Below are 25,036 nucleotides of genomic sequence, written 5' to 3' on the forward strand. Positions count from 1 at the left end.
CAGAGACAGGTATTGTATTTTTCATCATCACAAACCTTCTTTGGACGGCTAGGCTCGGCGTTGGGGAGGGGATGGTTGCACAAAGACCTGGCACGCGACAAAGGCTTAGTACATCAGTACCGGAGGGTCATCGCCGATGTCCAGGTCCGAAATACTTTACAGCAATGCAACAAAAGGTCCCGCCATGGCATGGGCGGAGTAAACTCCGTGGTACTTGGACAGCGGCACTTTCCACCCTTGCCTCAATCTGAGACGTACGACAAAGTCCCAGGTATGACGTGCAGCAGGCTATTGAGCTAGTCGCGGATCACCTCGGAGTTTTAACGTCGGGCCATGCGCGGGTGTGGAGACGATTATTGGAGCACGACTACCACAAAACAGCAGAGCGGGACGCAGAGACGAAATTGGTTCACTGTTTTGAAATATCCATACCTTGATCCTCGCCATATAGGCTCGGCGGACCCGAGTGCCGCCCCCAAAAAACGACACAGATATAGTTGGCGGGCTGACAAAAGTTACTCCATTGCTCGCTCCGTTACAAGGGGCCGGCGGTGCTTCGGTGCAACGCTTCAACCTCCGCACCCCCGCTGGCGCTATCCATGAGAAACGTGGGCAAGCTCAATTTGGCAAGACTAGTAGTTTAATACCGGATCTGCGCGGGATGGCTAGTAAGGTGTGCGTATGGACTCAAGTACATTTGTAGAATAGAAGCTAGGACAGGGTCAAGCATCCCCCCTTCCCTTCGGAAGCATGGAAACGACAACACGAGCCATGCTGACATTGAGCTGCCGCAAGCAATACCGGGATCATTGTCGAGCAATGATTGCGAAACTCATGGCGATGCTGGCGCCATATTGCTTGTGGCAATAAGCCGATCGCCTATTATCCATAGGGCTCGGGTGTTGTAAATGCACGAAAGCGTGCAAAGCTTCCCGCCTCATGTCTACCTCCGCTTTTCGGTGATATCGCCGAAGCGCGCTGAGAATCGAGCAGGGCTTGAGGACGAGGCTGACGTGGAGGGGTAATATATATATATATATATATATATATGTGTGTGTGTGTGTGTGCGTATGTACTTAGTAAGTATGTACGTAGTACATATGTAGATGTAGTATACAGCTGTTTACGTACTGCTGCTAGCACGTTTATGCAGAGTGTGTCTTTTGGTCAAATAATGTCATTATGTTGCAGTTGAATGACAGGTCATGTGATGTGTGCGGACATGCCTCGGGTGACATGACTCGCTATTGAGAAGTGACTGGTCGCCTGAAGTTGTGTACATCGTCATATGGATCTCAGTATCTAACATCATATGCATGTAATATAAATGGTCATTTGTCTGGACAATGCTTGATCAAGTATCAGCCAACAACTGCCTGATAGACAGGATCGACGGGAGCTTTCGGCAAGGGGGTTCCAAGACCAAAAGGTCAGATTATGAGAGGCGGTCTTGACATGATTAGCATATTGCATATGGTAACTAAGTTGTGGTTGCTGACTAAGTGTTGTTCGTTTTGATCCGTATCTCACTCGGTTTGACTCGCAATTCCTGCCGTAGTACCCTGATGTCTCGTTGTACCTGCCTCCTCGCGTTGGGAGAACGGCCGTCCCCATCTCACAGCTCACACACATCCACACGGTACATGCGTTTTTTGGCATCTGCCGAGGGGATGTCTGTGAGCGTGTTTGTAGCTTGACATGATTGTGGATTCACAGTGAGCCTTGGTCAGGCCTTGTCACCGCCTGTAGGCCGAGCTGCAGCCGTTCCAAGATCAAGTAGCTTGCAAGGCTGACCGAATGCAGGATTGGGTGCGCAGTGCTTCGTTTCGGGTATACCTGCTTCGTTGCGGGTGCACATGAAAGAGGAGAAAGATTGACAATGTCGGTATGTCGGACGAGCGTCCGATTCAGGAAGGACGACCCCGTTAGCGAGCCGTCATCATGGTAAGCAATATGCGGGGCCCATATAGGGCTGCATGAGCCGGGAGCACTTATATCAAGGTCTGGCTCTGGAGAAAGAACAAAACCAAAGTAAAACAAAACCACGGTGGTGATAACGAGCGGCAAAGTCCGCTGGCAAGGCGTGGGAAGTTTGAATCTCCCCAGCCGTGTGAACATGTCACTTGCTGACACTCGTGACGCGGGATGCTGCATTTTATGCCGGTCTGCATAATATAAAAGTCAGAAAAGACCCGAAAGGATATGCACGACATGAATGAGATATGTCGGTGTAGGCTATGGCAGAGAGGCCATCCTGGTCAGCGATAATATTGAATTGAATCCACGGCCAGGATACTGCGTGTTGGTTTGGGTGCGTCCATGTCACGAGCAGGTCGGTGCCCTAAAAAGTGCGAATCTTGTTGCTGGGCGTTGAGGACGGCGTAGATGCTAGTGACGGATCAAGACGCATGCATGCAAGCCGTGTGCTTGGTAAGTAGGATATACAAAGCCATGTAAGCAGGCGGTCAGAGTGCAGCCGTTGAGCCAGAGTTGGGGCATGAGAAGGTAAGAGAAAGAGTCTTTTTTAGCGTAGCGCTAGACGCGCCCTGATTGGCCACGACGACGTGTCCCCGAGGCGAGACTGATACGGTGCCGGCTTGTCTTCTCATCCGCATTTAGCATCCAAACATAACATGTCCTTACCACAAGACATCCCAACCCCCGACAACGCCTTTTATGTCCTCGTTACGGGCGCCAACAGGTTTGCAGCTCGAATACGCTAGGCTCGGTGGCACAAAATTGACTCGTTTCGCAGCGGCCTCGGCCTCGGGATTGGAACTCGGCTGATTGATGAGTTTCTCCAGACCCGGCCCCAGACGGAATCCCTCGTCCTCATCATCACCACACGCGATCAGCGCAAAGGCGACGCCACGATTCATAGGCTGGAGCAGCACCTGGCAAACACCATCCGCTCCCACGAGCGCAAGCTCCCAGGCATTGCTCAGGTTCTGCGCAACCGCGTATACTTTCGGCAAGAGCGCTTAGATCTGCTGAGTCTGATCTCGGTGCAGAAGCTTAGCAAAAAGCTACGAGAGACGACGCCTAGGCTCGACGTGTTCATCTGCAATGCTGGCATTGGTGGCTGGACAGGAATCAATTGGCCCCAGGCCATTTGGACCATTCTCACCAATTGGAGCCATGCCATAACCTGGCCTACCTACAAGATCTCTGGTGTTGGATGGCTTGCAAAGCCGCAGATACAGGCGGAAAAGGAGGTGGAAGAGCCGCCTCTGGGCCAAGTCTTCTGCGCGAATGTCTTTGGCCACTACATGCTGGGCCATTACCTTGCACCGCTGCTAGCCAAGCACCCCAAGAGCAGCAAGACGAGGGGCCGCATCATCTGGGTCAGCAGTCTTGAGGCCTACGACCATGTGTTTGATGTACAGGATATCCAAGGTATCCTCTCCGACATGCCATATGAGGTTAGCAAGCGCCTGACAGATGTCTTGGCCATTTCGTCAAGGCTACCGTGTACAAGGCAATCCGTGGCCCAGTATCTGGAGCCAGCCAAAGGAAAAGCCGAAGCTAAGGAGGAGGATGCCAAGGAGGTGACCGAGCCACGACTGTACGTCACCCACCCGGGGATTTGCGGAACGGCAATAATGCCGCTCCCGCTGATACTCGAGTACTGCATGCTGATTGCCTTTTATGTGGCGCGATGGGTGGGCAGTCAGTGGCATACGGTCAGCGCGGAGAAGGGGGCGACGGCCATGGTGTGGCTAGCGCTTGTGAGTCAGAGCACCCTCGACAGCATCGAGGCAAACGAGGGCGTGGGCAAATGGGGGAGTGCAACAGACTTTTGGGGACAGGAGCGTGTAGATCGCACCGAGGTACCGGGGTGGGGTTGGGGAGGCAAGATAGGGGAGGAGGTGAGGAGGAAAGGTAGGGATCCGTATGCAAAGGACCTATGCAAGGAGAGCCAAGAGCGGTTTGTCGAGACTGGGACCAAATGCTGGGAGCAGATGGAAAGGCTGCGTGTCGAATGGGAGGATCGGCTGCGTAGCGCTGGAGTCGGTGAGGACATGTCGTCGTGAGGCAGCAATCTTGTTGGCGCACATGGAAGAACCGGGGCAAACAGACAGACAGGCAATCAGACAGGGTGTATGTTGAGTATATACACACGTACGTATGTATGTAAGTAGACATGTAAGTACATGGTAGAGTATGTGTGTGTGTGTATTGTTGGTACTGTTTCTAATGGGGTGTAATGTTGGTGGTGGTGGGGGAGCAGCAAGGTTTGGGCTAAGTAGAGTCGCCATGCTTGCCCCGCTCCTGCATGCAACAATGTCATGCTCAAAGGCCCAGTCAGAGAGCGCAAAAGGTGGCGGAGATGAAGAGCGCGTATGGCAGGTAAGTACATATACTAGCTGGCGACCGACATGAGTCCGAGCATCGGAGAATGGTCCGATGGGCAACGGCTGAAGATGGATATGGAGTGTGTACATAGCTGCTATGTGGTAAGTACATACTGATTTGCCTGTATGGCCGATTTGAGGCTCGGGCCTATGCTGGCGAGGGTTGACAGGTGAAGGGCGGGTGCCAAGTAGCTCAACAGCCCGAGCCGGTCGACGGCGTGTGGTTCGCGAGCAAAAAGCCCCGACGACAAGTTGCCAGAGCAACTGAGGCGAAGGAAAAGTATATCATGACATGTGTGGCCCGTCGGCCGTCTGTCCATGCCTTGGAGCAGTGTGGATGGCAGCTTGGCAGAAGAAGCACGTGACGGAACCATCCATGAGCGTAGAACCAATGCAACGCTACTGAGGGCAGTCGGGCCAGCCCAGCCATGGCCACGACAGCCACGGCCCTAGGGACGCGCCGCCCGTTTTACCATGCGAGGCGGCCGTCCAACAGCAGGGCGGGCTGGCACGTCCGTGTTTATATGGCCTTGGAGGATGCGTGTGCGAGTATGGGTGGATGCGCATATGTGATGTGGAGAGAGGGAGAGGGGTGTTCGTGACGCCATGCAGGCCTCATGCAGGTTGGGCAGGGAGGCGGCCGCCCAAGGACAAGGGGGGGCGGCGCCCTCGAGGCCCCATCTCCCCACGCACTCGCCGCCGGCGGCGGGCGCAGACGGTTGCAGTGGAAACGCGGACGGGGGAAAAGTGGACAGCGGACGGTGGACAGCTGCTAATAAAAGGCGGGCGCCCAACATGCAGTGGCAGCATGGCAGCCCGTTGGACTGGGCCGTTCGCTACTGGTTGTGCCTCTGCTTTCCACTGGCCCCTTCCCCTTCTCGCTTGACCCTCTAGGGCCTAACTAAGGCGGCTCCTGGTGGCAGGTGGCGGTGGTGGCGGTGGCGGCGGCCCTTGATGCCCGATTCATCCCCCCCTTTGACCATTGTAACTGTACCATTGACCCCAAGTCTGCTCTTGACGTGCACCACCACCACCACCACCGCCGCTCCACGACGTGCGCCAGCAAGCCTCGTACCGTGCGCCCTCATTCCTATTCTTCTTTCTCGTCGCTACTTTGCTTTTCCCACACTTGCGCGTGCCATCACGCGTCCTAATGCAGCCTACACACTAACCCAAATACTCAGCCGCCACCTCTGCCCTCCCACAATCACAAGTTCTGTACATACATACACACACATACACACGTGCGAAGGGGGTATCGTGCAATCCACAGCGACGCGTCTAGCAACCAATCAATGGAACCCAAGGGCGACCCGCTCCCGAGCGACTTCCCTCCCATCTTCACACGCGACACTACACTTGGCGCCCTCTTGCGCGCACCCCCCGCATACATTGTGCTCGTACACGACTCGACAGTTACAACCACCTAGGACCTTTGTGCTAGAAACAAGGTCGTGGTTCTGGTCTCTGATCCCTTCATTTATATTCCCCGCCTGCAGCCAAAACCCACGCCGTCTGTGTTTTAGAATCCCTATACCAACATGTCTACTTCGCCCTCGTTACGCTCCTCCTCGTTTGGAGACATGCCGAGTCCCTCTACGCCAGACTCCACACCATCTACCGCCTCACGGGGAGGCTATTTCTCTGTTGCTCCCAAGTCCGAGTACCTTAAAAATGCAATTCATGCACGGAGGGCCCAACCAAGTCCATCTCTACCGCCCCAGGATTCGATACCCAAGTCTTCTTCGCCTGCGCCAAGCTTCACACAACAAAGTGCCTCCCGAGTCTCACCAGATATCTTTCTCCAGTATGCTCTATCCGAAGAACAAACAGCGCCTGTTTCTCCCGTCCAGCGAAGACGACCCTCCGACTTTGGCTATGCGACATCCAAGACGAACAGGGAACTTAGCAAAGAGGTTGAAAGGCTCAAGGAAAGTCTCATGACTGCCAACCTGCGACTGGAGTTGCTCAGCAGACACAAAAAGGAATCACAAGACAAACTTGCCTCAGCCTTGGAAACAATAGAGCGCCTTGAGCCCATCGAAGACGAGGTCCATGATCTCCGCGCTGAAAATAAGAAACTAAAGCTTAGAGTCAACAGCATGAAAGAGGAAATGGCACGCCTCAACAAAGTCAACGAGGACCATCGCAAGATCAACGAAGAGCTCACTACCATCGCAAGCGAGAGTGCTGCACACTGGTCAGCTCACGAATCCGCCATTGACGAAGCAGCTGAATGTATCATCAAGATGGAAGAGGAGAAAGCTGCCCTCTCCCAGGAGCTTCAGGAGCTCAAGGACCGAGTTGCTGCCATTGAACGTGTCTCTTCCGAAACCCCACTCACCGTTGGCCTTGACAAGTACCCATCGCGTGTCTACAGTGTCGACGAATCGCGGCCTTCGACTAGTCATTTTGACTCGGACTACTATAGTCAACCGGATTCACCCCAGCCAAAGCCAAGCAGCGAATCGGTCAATTCTTTGAGGCCTTCAGAGCGATCAAGAAAATTTCTTGATTCGACTGAGCAACACAGACGATCAGCTCGCGATCTGGTCAAGCGCATGTCGGCAGCATCCCTACGAGCACTTTGTGACACAACTCCGTCTCCTATCTATCAACAGCAAATTGCTACTGTTGAAGAGGAAGAAGACAGATCGCCCACTCCCCGGAAAACTTCTGTACAGCGCCGCAGGGGCTATGAGGCTGCTTCACCGGCTTTGATGCCTGCGGCAGAAATTTGCCCTTCTCGGCCTCATACCGTGGCACCATACGCAGAAACAACATCCCACCCAGATGGCCTTCGTGGCCTATACCATCCTGATCGAGCTAGGAATCGCAGAGCAAACAACCTCCGCTCATCTTCGGGCCAATTCGGGAGTCCCACAAGTTCACATCGTCTTGCCACTCGTCCAGAGACTACATACGAAACATGGCAACGGCCTGGATTCGCAGACTCTGAAGTCGATCTTACGTCGGTAGTCGATCCGTTAGAAGACAAAGAGCGGTGGTGGCGTAGCATGGACCGCCTAACTATTGAACAAGTAATTGCTCGCTATACAACATTTGATGAACCGCTCCAATCTAACACGAATCCAGCAACTATCCAAACCCGAGAACCGGCGAAGCTCAATGCTCTCGTCACTCCGGTCGGATCGGTGATGAATGACAAGGACCTTCGACGAAGCAAGAAATCATGTGCTTCAGCCAAGGCCGACTTGCCGCATGTCTCTCGTCGCTAAACCTACTTGTCACAGGTGGAAGAGGGCGATACGGTTCTTTCTAGACAACACGCTCTATGGAAAGGCTACTGTAATACCCTAATGACGTCTATGACCTTTGAATCTTTTTTCTTTACATCCTTCAACTGGCGTTTTACCAAAGAAGGAACCAATCAAAACGTACTCCACATCAGGAGAATAATGACGGCTAGGCGTAACATCAACAGTGCATCAGCATCACGAAGCACGGGGTTGGGTAAGTGTTTTTGTCCACTTGGAGTTTAGCCAAGTAGGTATATACATGTGATACCTTGAAACTACATTGTTTCGTTGTGACTATATAAAGCACATCCGTGTTTGTACAATTATTATTATTATTATCATTATTAGTTAGTATTAGTATAAGTATAGTTAATCCACTCTATTTCGATCATGATTTGTCTACTACTCCGAATCTTCCGTAGGGAAGAATGATACGATTTACCAATACCACCATGTAAGCGATGTAAAGACTTCCAACATGCCTAGTATATCTCATACTAAGAAATATCAAGTTTGTATCTCTGCAGAGGCAAACCAAGACAGACAAATATCCGCAAAAGTATATGGATCTCCCATCGTTTTCATATTCTTCATGCCATGCTTTTTCTCTTCATTTTTCTCTTCTTTCCCGCCACCACGTGGTGTTGTGGTTCAAGAACAAAAGTAACATTGATGCAGCAACCTTGTCTTGTTCGCGCACTCACGCACAGGCATCTTTGCACATGCCGCGCGCCTGTTTCCGCTTCCTAGTCCCCTGCCCCCACACTTCCCCCATCGTCATCGGACAGCTTCCACTCTCGTGTTATCCTATCCTTTGACCTCCCCATTTTTACCACCACCCGTACCCTCTTTTTTATCCCACGCACGCGCAGACACTGTCCCACCTCACGCACCAGATATGCGCTCTTCGCCGTAATCCGCATCACCCTACCCTTTTACTTTTCGTACACGTGCGACTTGACAAGCGACCGGCGCAATGATATCCTCGGGCTTCACCAATGCGCCCGTCTCGCAGCTCCTCGTCTTCGGCACTGTCATTGCGGCCCTTCTGGCCACACTCACTGATACACGATACTATCTGCACATACTCGTTGTGCCGCATATATGGGGTTATGGCCAGTTTTGGCGTTTTGTGACGTGGCAGGTACGTTTGGCTACGACTGTCTGTTCTGAGGGGGGATGTAAAAAAGAGGAATGTACAAGGAGGCCAAAGAAGCTAATGTGAGAGAACGATTAGGCTAGCTACACCAACTCCACAGAGGTGCTATTCGCAGTTGTTTCGTTCTACCAACTACGCGTTGTAGAGCGATTATGGGGAAGTCGCAAGTTTGCCGTAAGTTTTGTTCTGTTTCTATTACTCGCGAAAAAACCAAAGCGGTATCTTTTATAAAAATGCGAAATAGCTAACAGGATATCCCTGATTGAAAACAGTCGTTCCTCGTTTTGACCCTGCCATACACCACACTCCTACCACCTCTCATCCTAACTTTTGTCCTGCGGCCCCTCACATTTGCGCATATGAACCACCTCCCTGCCGGACCCACTACCTTGCTCTTCGCACTCGTCGCAAACTACTACGCCGCTGTCCCATATACATATCGCTATAGCATCTCTCCGTGGGCACCTACCACAACTACCTCCGCATCTTCCTCACAATCTATAACTGCCCTCTGGTCGCGCAGCCTGACGCTGACATCAAAATCGCTCTCCTACCTCGCGCCTTTACAGCTCGCCTTCTCGCAGTTCCCCGGTTCCTTGCTCGCGGCTGCCATTGGCTGGGGTGTTGGCACCGCATACCGCCGAGACTTGCTTCCTGGGGCTACCCGCTGGCGCGTCCCCGGATGGGTGGTTGGCGAGGAGAATCGCGACTCGAGAGGCTTTGAGGGACTGAGAGCGAGATTGGATGCAGAGAGGGAGAGAGAAGGCGGAGCTGGGGATGGACTCGCGACGGGCATATTGGCAGGTGAAACGGGAAATGCACAGCAGGCCAGGCAGAGGAGAACGCTGGGCGATGTCGTGGCTGAGCAGTTTAGAGGGAGAGGATAGGCTTTTTGTTTTGCCATCATCCTTTTTTTTTATATCATTCTTGGTTTTGTATGAGAGGGATGTGTGGCTGGTAGAGGATGCACATGTATATATTTTAGACAAATTATTGAGTGTTGTCTTGGTCATGTAGAAGATGAACGGAAAGAGAGAACCTAGTCATGTGCAACAATGTAGCATATATTGGTTATTTCAAGTTCTCCATTCTCACCTTTTCTAACTTTTGACCCTGACTCTTATTTTTTTTTACAGGTTGACTACTCACAAAAATCAAAAGAGTCTATTCTCAAATAGCACAAGCAGTCAAGTATACAACATCACACATCGTGTTGCACGACATGAGGAAAGTAAAATTTGACACATCACTAGATGGCTGTCATGCACTCCGACTTGCAGCAGAATACTATGATCAGACTAAAAGGTAAAATAGTATTTATTGAAATAGATTGGAAATGTTGGGCACGACATTGAAGCGTACCCCGAAAAGAAAGACCCATTACAAACCGAACGAGACCACCGCCAGTCCCCAGAAACGCCGGCATCATCATGCAAGACACAAAGTCTGTCTTCTAAGGATTAAATGTTTAGTGCTTGCCCCTGTCGTCACTGCGCGCTGCACTCTTCTTCTTCTCGGCCAAGGCTGTCTCGTGCTCAGCCAGCTTCTCCTCCGAGGAACCGTCCTCCTTGAAGACCTTGGCGCGGTCGACTGAGCCAGGAATATGCTCAGGTAGTTCGCTGCGACCGATAAGAGTAACCAAGATGCTGGCGCCGACAATCATGGTGAGAACAAAACGGTATACAGCGTACCAGTCGGGAGTCCAGCCACGGTATGCAGCACCTATAGTTGTCATATTAGTCATTGAATTAAAACACAAAAAGAAAGAGACAGTAGCATCGTGGTGAATACTTACGGGTATCAACATAGTAAAGTGCAGTGAACCCCAGGAATTGAGTAATCAGTGCACCCTCGATGGGCATCATGAGCGTAGACCAGGCCACCATAGGCGTCACAACACCAATGGCGTACCGTTTGTACCCTTGGTAACCACCGTAACCCGCCCACTCGAGTCCCCAGTGAATGGCACCCAGAAAGCTCAGAATCGACGCGCCGTATCCGACCTGCAGGGGCTCAATGAGATGCAGCAGGTATGTAGCGTTCTTCTCGGAAATCATGAAGCCGTAGCCGGCAACTGAGTGGTTGAGTTCCCACGACAGGTAGACGGTTGAGAGCGACGTTGCAAGGTAAGGAAGCGTGCCAGCGAGACCCAGGTAGAATGCTTCGCGGGGCACTGCGGCAAGGGAAAATGTGTCTTTGACTGTGTTCTACTCAAATGTTAGCTCCATGAGGGCACAATTTTTTTTGTTAAGAAAATGGCTGCGCCCCGATACATACCACATCGTGCTTCATATCAGCCATCATATCCACCTCCTTCTGCGGCCTGTCGCCGCCAACCTCAGAAAATATCGGGTGTGTTGTGCTGGAGCTCGTGACCGTCTCTGGCGTGGGTTTGATTTCCTCATTTCTGTATCTGCTCTCGGCCTGCTTCTGTGCCTCTGTCAACTTGCCGTCCGCCATGCATCGGCGCAAGATGGCGGATGAGGCCGGCTTTAGTGCATTTGCTGCTTGACGCAACTGCGGCCTCTTTGCAGCCAGTGACCCAAACTGTGTTTGCCATTGGAGTGATGGCGCTGTGCGGGAGAAGCATGCCGCTGGCCGGGCAGCTGTAGGTGCCGCGACGGACCTTAACGCTAGACGCGACGCTCCGTTGCGAAGCATACTATTAGATTGATGATGGCGGGGAGCACACGGGAAAGAGAAAAGCACGGATAATAGACCAGGTGAATCCACACACACACTGTACAAGAACAAGAAGCTAAATATGAAAAAAAAATACGAAGAGAATATAGAGAGAGCAGGAGAGGCTTAACCTTGCATTTGTGATTGAAGCTGCAAGCTCCCCCGCAAAATGACGCGCGACACTACTGTGACGTCATGCTTGATCTTGAGCTACAACTACATCACAACGCCGGCCATGGTTCGGCATCGCAGCCGCTATCCTTGCCAAGTAGTGGACCGAAACGGTCCCGCGACCCATAAATATCTTGGGCATACTGTCGGAATCAGGCAATCATTCTTTTCACTGTCGTTCACAGAGTCGGCCCGACGGCCTGGAGGCAAAGTCCACCTATCCCTGTTTTCAGCTGGTTATCAAGATACCAAGAGCCGGTGATCACATTTGCTAATAAAGGACTGCATTTAGTGTCGATAGAAATTTTCATTGCCTTAGGTCATAGAGTAAAGAATACACATTACAAAGAATCAATCCGTGCAAGCCGAAAAACCCACGCTATGCTGTGTACTTAGAACCAAATTATGCCTCAGGATCCACTCTCCTTCCAGCCATTTCGATTAACCCTTCGCATTCCATCGGTCATTGTACGCGTTGACCCCCACAGCAACTTGGCGGTAGAACCAGTTCCTGCTTCCCTCGTCACTGACAGGAATGAATGGGCCATTTGTACCTCCTTTGAGCGTGATGGCCAATCCTGTCCTCTCCTTACTGATCGTCTGTACATCCTTGAGTGGCACATCCCACTCGGTTTGCAGCTTCTTCGTGCGCACCATCATGAGACCATTGTAGGTGAGCATAACGAGCATCTCCTTGTTTTGCAGCTCGAGATGCGCAATGTAGTCCTCGTTGAAGTATTTGCCGTTGTCAAGCGTCTTCAACCAAAACTGTCCAAGCGCTTCACGCTGAGAGTACGGTCGCACAATGCCATCCGTGCCAATGAAACGCGTCAGGCGCACACGGTCGAGGCCCTCTTGGTCAAACACTGTGGTTGTATTGCGCACACCTTCAGCCATGTTGGACGCAAGATCAAAAGCTCCAATCGCAGCCTTGGTAGGCACACCGAGCAGCCCCTTTCCGACACCTTTGACGAAACCAAGAGCACCCTCCTTTTCTGCCCCTTGGATGGGGTGGCGAGCAAGGCCACCGAGCCCACTGGCTAAACTGCTGGCAAAAGCATTGCCACCGGACGTAATACCGTAAAGGGCATGCTTGGGCCGGTTGCGGGAGCGGGACATGCGACGCGAATCCTGGAACTCCTTGTCGAGAGTTGCCGCAGAGAGACCCTTTGACATGCTGCCAGTAAATTTGGCCATGCTGTCTGAAAAGCCAAACACCGATTTCTTGACAAAACTCGATGCGCCCTTTGCGATACCGATACCAAGATCCTCAGGACGATCAGATTTGACCAGACCCTGGTAAGGCTCGTAGAAGATATCCGCAACGCCAGAGCTGATGTTGTTGAAGAGACCGACCGGGTTGCCAAGGAAATCGGCAGATCCAATAATCACGTGGACTTGTCGCAGTGACTCTTGGACATAGTGGTTCTTGATATTATTGATCAATGCGGTTGTCGAGATACGAGCGTTCTCAAGCATCAACGAGTTGTATCGTACCGGCGCATCGTTGACATTGCCAATCGACATGGTAAGAACGTTGACTGCGAACATGAACGGATTGGAAGTAGTCATGGTATCTTCTGCATTGATACGCTCCGTTCGGACAAACGAAAGATCGATTTGCATAGGCTGAAGATGTAGGAGCTCAAAGTAGACATCTTGACCAGACTGTTCTTGCTTTGGTTCAGGAATACTGAGGTTTTCATCCCACAGCTTGCCTTGCTTCTCTTCAGTCCAAGACGCGCCAGGTATATTCGCGAAGTCGATCATGGCAAAGATGAAGTCTTCATCGATTTCGACAGTCATCTGTTGAAGCAAGAATGTGAAGTACTTGATGTACAAGACGCCATACGAGTCATCCTTGACTTTTGTGATTGTGGTCTGGAAGATAGGATGTGCCTCCATCTCCTTTCCGGTCTTTGGAACAACACTAGGATAGAAGATGATGGGGAAGATACCGCCGTAAAGCTGGTTGTCGACCTGAATCCACTTGACCTGCATATTGACCATCTGGTATAGTGGTGAGTCCGAGTACTTCAGCTCAATATCACGGAGCGTAACGTAGACTAGCTCCTTTAGGTGACGATTGACGAGCGAAATGCCAATGCCAGCAAGCCGTAGCTGTGCTTTAAAGGTGACATCCGTATCCATATCCTTGACTTCGAACCCGGTCGTTGTTGATGATGACCCTGCAGACTTTTGCTTATACATACTCTTCGAGGGCCTGTAATTTGCTATTTCCAGAGTCTGCGTAGGACCTGCAGCAACGACGTTGAGATCAATAACCTTCATGCCTCCACCCTCTTGGCCAGGCGGAATCTTGAATGGAATGAGCGGCCCAATCTCGGCAAGTTTGACATGTCGCTCTCGACCATTGGCACTAATCACAATTTCCTTGTTCCTCGCTGCTGGGAAATCCCATGCATATGGCATGATGCTCCGAGGAGGCAGACGGTACCTGATCGGCCGGAAGCCAGAGCCGCGGTCATCTTCATCCTCATCTAGGTTTGGATTCACTTGCCAGTACAAGAACTCTTGATCGCTCATGTTCTTGAAAGAGAATGGCCAGTGCTTGTTCTCAACACTGATGTGACAGAATATGGTTGCTGCTTCCATGAGAATGTCTACACGGACGAGCTTTTGGCGCTGGCCAGCCTTGGAAAGCTTGACATGTACGTTGCCAACATTGGAGATATTGAAGGGTGATGACCATTGGTTGTTAACGCCGGGATAACAGAGCGACAGCTGGGGTGCGCCGCCTTGTCGCAGCCATCGAAGCGGGAAAAGCTCGCCGTCCTTTACCGTCATCCAGTCAGATTGGCCAGGTTCACGGATAAGCAGTTCTTCCTTCATTTTATTGTTGATGATGAAGCGTGGCGCGATGGAGACGGTCTTGGTCAAGTTATACTTGCCCTCGCCTTCTGAGACGGATACACCTAGGTGCATGTCGGAACGCGCTTTGACAGACTGCAAAGCCACAGTGTATGTGCTACCAATTGCGTCGAAACTCTGAGGCTTGCTCCAGTTGGAATCGCCAACCCTGATCAGAGCACGATTCTTCTTGTTCTCGGTTGGGTAAGAGAACATGAAGGGTAAGGCTTTGCCAGTATCTTCTTGATTATCCGTGACAACGCCTTGCCCGGCAGCGGCTCTGCCTGAGGCCATGGATTGCTGTGCTCGAACATCCAGCTGCAGTCCGGTGCGGTTGAGTATGATGTATGGACTGTAGATGGCTACCTTGAAAGCACCACCACCGTCAGGGAAGTTGCTAGAATAGGTTAGTATGCTTTCGTTGTTGAATTCGGTGGAGACAATCTTACAAGAAATGCATATTGAGGTGTAGAACTGTGTCATTTTTGTCCCTCACTTCAAGGACTTTTTCTCTTCTGAAGCTTTCCCGGTCGGTGGAGTTGATGATACCAAACTTGCTGGGTTTGAAGGGCCCATCCTGCATTTCAACACTGATCAGCAGCAGATGGGAGAGCTCCACTACGTGGACTGGGCTGATTCCGCCCTTTCTGAGGAAGTTCGTCCAATCCTTCTTTGTGTTGCTGTCATAAATCCTGTACTTGAAGTCATACGGAAGAAGGTTGTGGACTTCGACTGGTGCCTGGAGGCGAAGCCTCATGTATGGGTAGACGCCAGTCAAAGGATCCTTCTTGTCATAGGCTGCATGCAACTGGAAGAAGAATGGTGGCGCTTGGTCATCCTGCTCTCCACGGCATGTGATTGTCCGAGTAGGGCGCTTGAGAAGGTCTTTCCAAAATAGGCGCTCATTGGACCAGGCATATCCGAAGCCCTGGTCTGGGCGAACAATCATGGAATGCATGTGGCAAGCGCCAACAGGAGCTGGCCTAGCATCTCCAGGAGGAATCTTATCGATCTTAAGAAGATGGCCGTCGTCAGGACTGAACATTCCAAGTTCAATTGGGATCTGAGTGTTGTTCTCCACCAATAACGGGGAGCGGATAGTAATGTTCTTGACGTTATCCGATCCAAGCTTCACATCGATCAGCAGGCGATGCTGAATGCGATCCTGCTTCGGCTTCAGGTTGTATAGAAATTCTCCCTCACGATGCACCTGTACGCGAGAAAGAGAGTCAAAGCCACTGCCTTGCAGTTTGATTCCAAGCATCCCAGTGGCGCTTTCGGTAGAAAGCGTTTCTCTTGCCGACATGGGATCTTCGAATCGCCACGGCTTCTCTTCTCCATCTTCGAGCTTATCAGCGAAGCCCTCATCTTCTTTGCCCTCAGCCCAAATATTAATGCAAAAACCTGTGTAATTGCGCACGCGGTACGGCGCATCATTGCCTCGGGGTTTAGATAGAATGTCGTCTTCGCTAGTGAGAAAGTCGAAGGACTTGGATCCCAGCGCAATCGTAGCGGCTGTTACTGTGAGTTCCATCGATTTGCGAGAATAGAGGTCTACGGTTAACTTTTCTGGGTCCTGGTCCTTGGACATATGGAACCCGACACTCCAAGGTTCGATTAACGGCTCCCATGCCGACTTGGAGAAATTGTACACGTTAACCAGTGTGTCGACAGATGTATCAGCGACCATTGCACCCGTCCAGTCTCGTACATCGACTACAAACTTCTTCACGCGCCAATCTAGCATAGGCATCTCATGTACGTCACCGATGAGGACAACACGTATGCCTTCAAAACTGACATGCAACTCTTCTCTTTTGATGACAGCTGAAGCAGGTGCTTTTTGATGGGCCGTCTGCTGCACAGATCTCTTGCTAGTCGCAACAGATTTTGCTTGGCCCTTGTGAGTTGATGCTTTAGTTGCATGAGACGTAGCATTTTTGGATGGTATGGTTGCCTTGAGTTTTTGGGCTTCTGCGGAAGCCATGGGTTTCTCTGCGGGAGCAGTCATTGCAGATGCTCGGTTCACGATCTGCATGGCCAACAGGATATCGCGCAGTGACAGTCGTAGGACGAGAGGTTCTATGTCGACGGTTATGCTCGTCATTGAAGACTTTGATCCCTGGTTTCGCATGTCCAAGGCTGATTGAATGCTGAAGTCGTCGAGAATGCGCATGCGATTGGTCTCGAATCGGTCCATGCGACACAAAAACATACCGACCTTGTCAACTTGTAGCGTCATTGCTTGCTGTTTAGAAATGAGCACTTGCTTGGTGCCGAGCACAATGGCTTCTGAGCTGGCCATAGCTGGGTTCGCAATGAGTACAACTTGCGCATCCACCAAGTTCACACGGAATGACACGTTCATGCCATTGTCGGTAGGCGCTTCAGCAGGTTGAGGTGCTTCCAGTGTTCGGGAACCATCAGGCGACATGATATCGTCCTCGTCGCTATCTGTTTCTTCCTGCTCGGCTCCTTGTTCAATAGCTAAGGGCTCATCAGTGGCAAGCCCTGCATTGGCGAATGCCTGTAGAGCAAACAAGTAGTCTAGAGCCAAGATGATGCGCGGACTGTCAATGGTCAGAAGCGCAATCATACTGCGCTCTTGGCCGCCAGCAATGGACACACTAGCCATGAACTGCTGCTTGACATCGTTGTTGATGAGCGACATGATCTTGCGGAACTTGTTGGCACCCTGCATACGGCTGTCTCGGATAGTGAAGGATTGTATGACAAGTTCCGCTTCCATGGCGCCATCGCTGATCATGCGGACCTTCGCATTGGTGTCGTTCAAAGAGAACCTTGAAAGACTAGCGGCTTCGACGTCACCAACAGGTTCGCCATCTTCAGACTTGATGAGCTCTAGACCGATAGTGCCAACTTTGAAGACAAAGTCCAGCTTCGTCCACTTGTCTTGATCGGTATGTAGTTCAGGTCCTTGTGAAGTCACCACGTCCTTGGATGGTGCTGAATTTTCATTACTCTTGCCCGTTAGTTGACGTGCAGGACCCGTCGTCTCACTTGGCAGCTCGGCTTGGATGTCCTCTTCAATAGCCTCGGGCTCTGTGGCGAAGGCTGCAGGTATAGATCGTGAAAGCTCCAAAGCAAACTTCATTTGTTCAGGTGTGAGTTGCAAATTGATGTTCGACATAGACCCATCAATCTCGAGATCTGGTCGTTGTTGTCCGGGACTATGCTCAACCATGGTGATCTTGAAGTCGAGATCCACTTTGTCAATCAACTGCAGCTCTTCAGAGCGGTCCTCGTCGTAATGGAGTCTTGAGGTAAGCTTGATGTGTCTGATGCCGGCCGAAATCTTGTTGGCAGTCTTTGCACTTTCAGAATCGTCCAGAGGGACAAAGCTGTTCTTCGCATAGATCTCTCCCAAGTTTGCAGTAAGTGTATCATGATCTGGTTTGTCGGATGCCAACATCCGCGGGAAAACAACAATGGGCGTGCTAATGGTGATGTCGTAATGGAATCTTGTCGTTCGTTGTTGAATCTGTGTCGCTTGGTTTGCCGCAGCCTGGCGAGCAGCATTGAAGATGGCCTGCATTTTACCAAATTTGACGGCAAATTGCATGATCTTGCGGAAGGGCTCTGTGAGAAAGTTGATCTTGACAGATCCCGTCTTCAGTGCGACAGCCGCGTCGTATCCTGGATAGCTCTCCAAATCAGAGTCGAAAGTCTCGTAGCTGAAATCAGCTAGGTTTTTGCCTTCAATAGTCACGAGCTGGCGAAGGGAAGACTCCTCAGATACGCCTTGGTTGACGTCGTCGATAAGCGACAGGTTTCCAAGTCTTCCACCAATACGCATAGTTTTTCCACTAAGGAAAATGCCAACGTTTCCAGAGTTCAGACTCAGCGTGGCGAGTCGTATACCGTCATTGTTCAGAACCACTGCAATACGCTTCAACTCTGCGCGAATGCGTATCTTGTCTGGTTCTGCTTGCGGCTGCTCAACAACCAGTTGTTCATCTTCTTCCTGCTTGTCCTTGATCTGAGCCTGCTGGTTTTGGGGAGGTCCCGGGTTCGTGAATGTATCTAGAACAAAGTCTAGTAGGGTAAGCAGTGTCCGTCGAGTCACTATCAAGTTGATTGTTGAGACGGCGACTTCCAAGTTCGTCGCAATGCCCTCATACTTGGTTTGGAACTCTGGCGATTCTCTGTTCACTTTGACGAACTTCAGTGTGAAGAGATCTTTCTGTTCGTCCGCTGACACGTCTTCTGATGAGATGATGTTCTTGAACTCAGGGATTGTAGATTCTTCCACGTGGTCTTCAACAGCCAAGCTCCGCAGTCGAACATCTGCAGCCATCTCAAAAGCCTCTTGGTAGAAATCAAGATCGAAACTTTCAGCGACCAACTCGACCAGGAGCTGATCAGCCTTTCTCCCTTCAGGATCTGCTCTGTACAGAGAGCCTTGAAGGCGGTCGACTGTGAATTTGAACTCAAAGTTACGCTGATGTAAATGCACGTTCCGCTTGTCTCCTTTGGACTCCTGCGCGTCCGAGAATTGCTCCTCGGTATCACTGTGGCTATCCTCTTCCATGACAAGCTCATGCTCTTGCGCAGCAAATGCGAAAGACCTTGAACGTGATCGCCCGAGAGGATCTGCTTCAGACTTGGCCTCATTCTTGGGTTTCAGGTTTGACGGACCCTTTGCTCCTTCGACTACTGGTTTACTTGCACTATCATCCCCAAACTTGGGTATGGCCACATCAATCAGTTTCATCAAATTCTTGTACTTGGAGTCCGAAACCGATGCGTGAAGTACGGGCAGATTTCCAGAGACGCGGAATTTTGTCAGATCTGATGCTTTTGGGACGATGCATATTTCGATCTTGAAATCAATGTTGATACGGTCGACGATATGATAGTTCTTCACGCTTGAATCTTGCTCCAACTGCGCACGTGTTTCCTCAATGGACGGTCCTATGAGTACTTGCGTTGACTCCAGCTTCAGGTTGAATTTGTCGTACATTAGATTCTCCAACCTCCGGAAATCTTCCTCTGTGTACTGCTGCTTCTGTTTCGCTTGAATGTCACGAAGGGTTTCCTTGTCAACAAGCTCACTAGTGACGCTCATATGACCTGCATCAAGGATGAGACAGTTGCTTGATTCCTTGGTAACCGAGTCAGGAACAATGATGAGTGGGGCTTGCAGGTTCAGTTGGGCGTTGATAGTCTTGTGTTCAGCAAGGGCGAACTCCAAGCCTGCACGGGTTTGTTGTCGGATGCCTTCAACAGTTGCTCCAGCTGTCTCCATGAGTGCACCAATGGACTCCATATGCCTCTCTGGAGGCTTGAAGAACTTGGCAACCTCCACCACGAACCTAGGATTGTAAACAAACTCCATGCTCTTCAAATTCATGGTGAGATTCGTGTCGGCTGCTCCGTCGAGTGGATTGTTTTCGAAGGTCAGAAAGAAGAATGGATCTTCCTTCTCTTCCTCTTCGCCATCCTCGGCCTCCATATCCTTGGGCGACTCGTCGTCGTTAAGTTCTTCAATTCGCTTGTCGTCAGGAACTGGCGGTGCGTCCTTGACCGTGATGATTTGCGGAAAGAGACTACCCTCAGTAGTACCATCGTACAAACGCATACCTTCAAGGGCCACCTTGACAAACGTCGAATCCGTACGCTGCAGCAGTTGTGTACTGAACGAGTCGAAAAGAAGTCGAAGTATCTCGTTTCCCTTGCCATGTGGGTCGCGCTTGAGTGTAAAGCTGCCTGTTCGTAGGCTCATGTTGACTTCTAACTTGACGTACTCACGGGGCATATCCACCGACTCAGCAATGGCCTTTTTCTCATCCCAGTCAATGGCGTCGTACAGCTCTTTTCGTTGTTGCTCGTTCATCTGAGTGTTGTCGTCTTCTTGCTGCTCCTCTGGCTTACTTCCCCAGACCCAAGACGTCCAAGTTTGTTTGGGCGGCGGCTTCTTGACACCAACATTCTCTTTGCGTAGCTGGTTACGGGCGAGCGAGCGCCAGAAGCGAAGATCCTCGTACGAAAGCTTCCGCTCCAATCTGTCCAGATCATCTGTCTCGGTAGCATCAAGCCTCTCTTCGCGCTTCTTCTTCTTGAAAAGCTCAATGTATCGTATCCTGTCATCGCGCCGCTCTTTGAAATATCCCCAGCTCCATTTGCGGTTCTTCTCGTGGATCTTATCGAGTACAGCATTACCCGCGAATCGGAGCCAGCCAGCGGGGTCTTCTTTGGGCGAAGATTTTGGTTGCAGTTTCTTGTACTCTTGGTGGCGAATGAAGTAGTGAAACAAGTCGACCAACATTAGTGCATCGCGGTACTGATCTTCGTCAATGATGAAACCGAGTTCATCGAACAACAGTCGAGCCTTCATCTTAGCACGATCCGTTTTTCCAGTCTTATCCATCTCCAAACCAGCACGCCCACTAATGGGCTTGAGGATGAACTGATGGTCACCTAGATCAGGGTTGTCGCCTCTAGCAATCATGCTTCGTGCCTGCTCTATGAAGTCTGATCGATCGATTTTTTGCTCATCGCTGCTCTGGTTGCCCTTACCAGTACCAATGAGCTTGGCATCTGTGTCCCAGTATACTGCCAAGGATCCAAGTGTGGCCAGCTTGTGCGTCGAGGCAGACGTACCTTGGATGAAGGTAGGTTTCCAGTTCTCGTCAGTGCTGATAGCGCTGAAGTCTGCAAGTGTGAGACCGAGGGCGAAGGGGTGGCCGGGATCGGATATTGAGTCCTCATAGCGGATGTGAATGTTCTTGACGGTAACCTGGACGTTATCGACAATGGCGGTGACCAAGCTCGCGGTAAAGCTTTGATTCTTTTGTTGTTCCTCGGGACTCATGCCCTCAGTGTTTCTCTCTTTTAGCAGTTCTGCACTATCAAGCTTCTCCATTTTAACAGCGTGGGCGCGCCTCTCCTCCTCATCAGCATCGTAGTCTGCATCCTCCTTTGGCGCTGCCAGCAGGAAGACATCTTCAATGCTGACCTTCAACGGCTTGCCACGCAGATTTGACCAGGGAATCGATAGTGTCAAAGAGCCAAGATGGCCTTCGATAACGTTTAGCGGCAAACGCAGTTGGTCAAGGGCTTCGCGACGTAACTCGAGGTCGCGGAGTTTGACGTCTCCAGACCAGATGCCGACATTTAGCTGCTTTGGGTCGAAGTTCTGGACATACATGCCCAGAAACCGATTCAGCAGTGTCGACACAAGTCCCTCGAGCATGGCGGCGGCGTTGGGCCGTTACCCAGGCCGGGCGTCGAAAGTAGACAAGTGGAGTGTGGGGTATGGAATGGGGTGTATGTTTTGGAGTGGAAAAGGTATCGCTATCGTTGTATCATGAAACTGTGTGGAGTCATAGGAAACGGCCGTCAATTTGCAGTAGTACTGCAGAAGGGGGTATCGTATATGGTAAACACAAGGCGGGGCGTGAATAAAGGCACAGGTTTTGTGGGTGTGAGGTGTCGAGAATTACCGAGGCCGCAGCCAGGAAGAAAACAAAAGTAAGTAATCTAGCAAAGAATGCAGAGGCCAGACATTGAAGAGGGTAGTCACACCGCACACAACACAACAGGGAGGAGGTGAATAGAGATCACCAAGGCAGCTACACGTCGTTTAGCCGCAAGTGCCATGGATGCATGACGTAGATCCAGTCTTCCCGCTCACGTGTGCGGGCCATCTGGTTGTTGATTGGCTGGAGGTCTGCCTCCAGTTGCGCCGTCTCCAATTTCTTCCCGCGTCTACTCCCCGCGGATCGCGTCTGAAAACGTCGCGCATCAAGAGTAGAGGATAGTACATACCATTTTGAGCTGAATCGCTTCTTCACAATACACTGTCCCGACCTATTATCCATACTGTCCTTGTGCTCCACCATTGGCACCTACAGACCACGACCCTGAACTTGGCCAGCTAACAGCACAACCTTTTCCATATACACATACTATTTTCAACATGGGCTGGTGGCCCTTCTCAGGCTCAGGCGCAGATGCCGCAACAAAACAGCAGCAGCAACAGCCAGCCACTATTTCAAATTCAACATCGCCCGTACAAAAACCAAACGATGCGCCCACGCCGACAATATCACACACACATTCTGCCCCCCACGATCCCGACTTCTACGCCGCCCACCCACACCTCGCCCCGCCCTCTTTTTCTTCCAACACTGTCTCGTCCTCGACAACCAACAGCAAAGACAATACCACACAACAACTCGAGGAGCTCGACCCTACACTACCCCGTACCATGTCCTGCCGTGCTGCCTTTGATAGCGCCTTCTATTGCTCATCACTCGGCGGCCACTTCAACGATATATACCGCTACGGACAACTTCGAAGCTGCTCCGACCACTGGAGCGACTTTTGGTTCTGTATGCGCACAAAGAATAGTCGAAGCGGTCAGGAAGTCAAGGAGCGCATGGTGCAGGATAGGTATCGGGAGAAGGAAACGGTGCTCAAGAGTGGGCCTAATAGCGAAGATGTCTGGCGTAAGAGGAAGCCGGGAGAAGAGATTAGAGGAGCATTTAGTAGGCCTGCTGAGGAGGTGTAGAGGTAATGATATGAAGGTGGGCCTGTGTACGATATATTGTAGGAATAGGTACTGATAGGGAGTGAGGTTGGTCAGTTCATTTATGATTGGCATGCTTCTAAAACACCTGTCACATGAAAAGTCAATGAGTACAACATTTGGCCTCTCTCCCCTCGAATATTACGAACGACTTCAGGTCCTTCTTCAAGTGTACCTTTCTGTTGCGTCGTACACTGTGCTCGAAGAAAGTCCTATGGTTCTATTCAATACCCTGGTGGGTTGGGGCTTGGCTAGGGTTTAGAGGCGCCTAGGATACCTAGTTAAGAGGGGTAACTCAAAGGTAAGGGCTGTATAAATAATTCTATACTAGTTAGGAAGCCTAAATGCCCTATCAAGTTGTTGCATACGTACTAGTGAATGAGTGTAGGTAGTTTTGAGCTATGAGTCTTGATACAGAGGATATGATTACTTTTATCTTCGCCTGTACTGCACTATTAGTAGCTAGGTACGCGACGGACTAGAACAAAAGAACTGTACCAAGTAGGCTAAGAACTTATATACTGAATAGTGTCTCTCTATTGCACAAGAAGTCCTGCTTTTATATCTAAGTTCAGACAATGATTTTGCACAGGGTTGCTCATAACCCTATGCACCGGCTTACCATCCCTCTGTCGCCTTGCCTATTGGCATCACATTTTTTTCGCCTTACTCTTGTTGAAGTAACAGCTACAATTTGCTCAAGGAGTCTACATGTAGTGTTAAATACAACAGCTACTGTACTAGTAAAGCCGCTGTTACGAGTTTATATGGGGTTAACACTCTATTCAAGGTAGGCAATCTGATGCGGTCCATCTTATAGTTAAACCTACAGCATTTGACAATTCTTTGCGTTTTTCACGCGTTATTGCTGCAGGCTAATGGTGTGGTGACGCTCAGGGTGGAGGATGATAGATTTACGCATTGTATAGAGTCCACACTGAGGGGACAAAATGATCATGTTTCCTGGAATTTTTGTCCGGATTTTGCTAATGGGAAGTCACGACAGTTGATAGAGTACACTTATTCGTTCTGATTAACATGGTAATGATTTTTTAACGTCTTTACAACTAGACTTTCAGAACACAGATTTTTGGCGATACTTATTCTGCCTGAACCTCCTAACCTCACCAGAACGTTTCAAAAAATTTGTGTCAAAAAAGCTTCCTTCATATTTTTTCTCAAAGACTGCTACTTATTCTGACACAATAACGTAAATCTGTTTACAAAACTTCAAGTATCCATCAGAAGTCACATACGAAGACCTTTCACAATAGTCTACTCATCCTTGAATGATCGTAGCCACCTGGATAGCTAATGTGATTTGCTGATCATTATATCCATGGCCTTACAATGGGAATATAATTAAATTTCAATATTTGTGAGCGTTGTACAAGAAATTATTTCCATTAAACGAGTCACGCCCAAAGGTAAGCTAGCTTGTCCCCTTTACCCTCCGGGAGTAGAAGTAGCTTAAGAATATACTCAACCGTCAAGACGAGCAGCTGGTGAGCGGACAAGCTGGGCGGACATGGTGAGCGGACACATTAGTGAACGTAGTAAGCGGACACGCTAAGTGGACATGGTGAGCGGACATGTTAGTGAACGTGGTAAGCGGACATGGTGAGTACTATATATATGCTGAGAGGACATGCTAGTAAGTAGATGTGGTAAGCGGACATGCTTGGTAGACGCACTAAGCGGACATGGTGAGTACTGTAGATATACTGGGCGGACATGGTGAGCGGACGTACTATGTGGGCATAGTGAGCGGACACGCTGGGCGGACAAGCTGGGCGGACAAGCTAATCGGACATGTCAGTGAACGTGGTAAGCGGACATGGTGAGCGGACATGCTGAGTACTGTAGATATGCTGAGCGGACATATGGAGACGAATACTAAGACGAATCAAACTACGACCAAGATACACTGTAGATGTCCATTAGGCGCACAGCAGCGATGTATTTGATGCGAATGATCATCAGC

At 50.5% G+C, this 25,036-nt stretch overlaps 6 protein-coding genes across 6 annotated transcripts; 4 read left to right on the plus strand and 2 right to left on the minus strand.

The window, feature by feature from the left end:
* The first annotated feature begins 2,620 nt into the window (after positions 1 to 2,620).
* Positions 2,621 to 4,162, plus strand: PSV08DRAFT_333642 (uncharacterized protein). Its single transcript, XM_014225678.2, has 2 exons — positions 2,621 to 2,701; positions 2,756 to 4,162. The coding sequence occupies exons 1-2, from the start codon at positions 2,634 to 2,636 to the stop codon at positions 4,032 to 4,034; spliced, it is 1,347 nt and encodes a 448-aa protein (XP_014081153.1). The 5' UTR covers positions 2,621 to 2,633; the 3' UTR covers positions 4,035 to 4,162.
* Positions 4,163 to 5,716: 1,554 nt separating this feature from the next.
* On the plus strand, positions 5,717 to 7,595 carry PSV08DRAFT_17003 (uncharacterized protein). The gene is made up of 2 exons (XM_014225679.2): positions 5,717 to 7,396; positions 7,452 to 7,595. The coding sequence occupies exons 1-2, from the start codon at positions 5,897 to 5,899 to the stop codon at positions 7,512 to 7,514; spliced, it is 1,563 nt and encodes a 520-aa protein (XP_014081154.1). The 5' UTR covers positions 5,717 to 5,896; the 3' UTR covers positions 7,515 to 7,595.
* Positions 7,596 to 8,397: 802 nt separating this feature from the next.
* PSV08DRAFT_17005 (uncharacterized protein) lies at positions 8,398 to 9,828 on the plus strand. The gene is made up of 3 exons (XM_014225680.2): positions 8,398 to 8,759; positions 8,853 to 8,948; positions 9,047 to 9,828. Exons 1-3 carry the CDS (start codon positions 8,592 to 8,594, stop codon positions 9,659 to 9,661), a joined length of 879 nt encoding a protein of 292 aa, XP_014081155.1. The 5' UTR covers positions 8,398 to 8,591; the 3' UTR covers positions 9,662 to 9,828.
* A 179-nt stretch (positions 9,829 to 10,007) lies between these two features.
* PSV08DRAFT_405220 (uncharacterized protein) lies at positions 10,008 to 11,450 on the minus strand. The gene is made up of 3 exons (XM_014225681.2): positions 11,052 to 11,450; positions 10,570 to 10,981; positions 10,008 to 10,496 (listed from the first exon to the last, which is right to left on the minus strand). The coding sequence occupies exons 1-3, from the start codon at positions 11,433 to 11,435 to the stop codon at positions 10,243 to 10,245; spliced, it is 1,050 nt and encodes a 349-aa protein (XP_014081156.1). The 5' UTR covers positions 11,436 to 11,450; the 3' UTR covers positions 10,008 to 10,242.
* A 469-nt stretch (positions 11,451 to 11,919) lies between these two features.
* On the minus strand, positions 11,920 to 21,714 carry PSV08DRAFT_381443 (uncharacterized protein; the record flags this gene model as incomplete). The annotated part of the gene is made up of 3 exons (XM_014225682.2): positions 11,920 to 14,895; positions 14,948 to 21,059; positions 21,123 to 21,714. The coding sequence occupies 3 exons, from the start codon at positions 21,712 to 21,714 to the stop codon at positions 12,069 to 12,071; spliced, it is 9,531 nt and encodes a 3,176-aa protein (XP_014081157.1). The 3' UTR covers positions 11,920 to 12,068.
* Positions 21,715 to 22,440: 726 nt separating this feature from the next.
* On the plus strand, positions 22,441 to 23,034 carry PSV08DRAFT_251653 (uncharacterized protein; the record flags this gene model as incomplete). The annotated part of the gene is made up of 1 exon (XM_014225683.2): positions 22,441 to 23,034. One exon carries the CDS (start codon positions 22,441 to 22,443, stop codon positions 23,032 to 23,034), a length of 594 nt encoding a protein of 197 aa, XP_014081158.2.
* Between the last annotated feature and the right edge of the window lie 2,002 nt (positions 23,035 to 25,036).

This window comes from Bipolaris maydis (genome assembly GCF_028858645.1).
Source record: "Bipolaris maydis strain C4 unplaced genomic scaffold PSV08scaffold_15, whole genome shotgun sequence".
NCBI lineage: Eukaryota > Fungi > Ascomycota > Dothideomycetes > Pleosporales > Pleosporaceae > Bipolaris > Bipolaris maydis.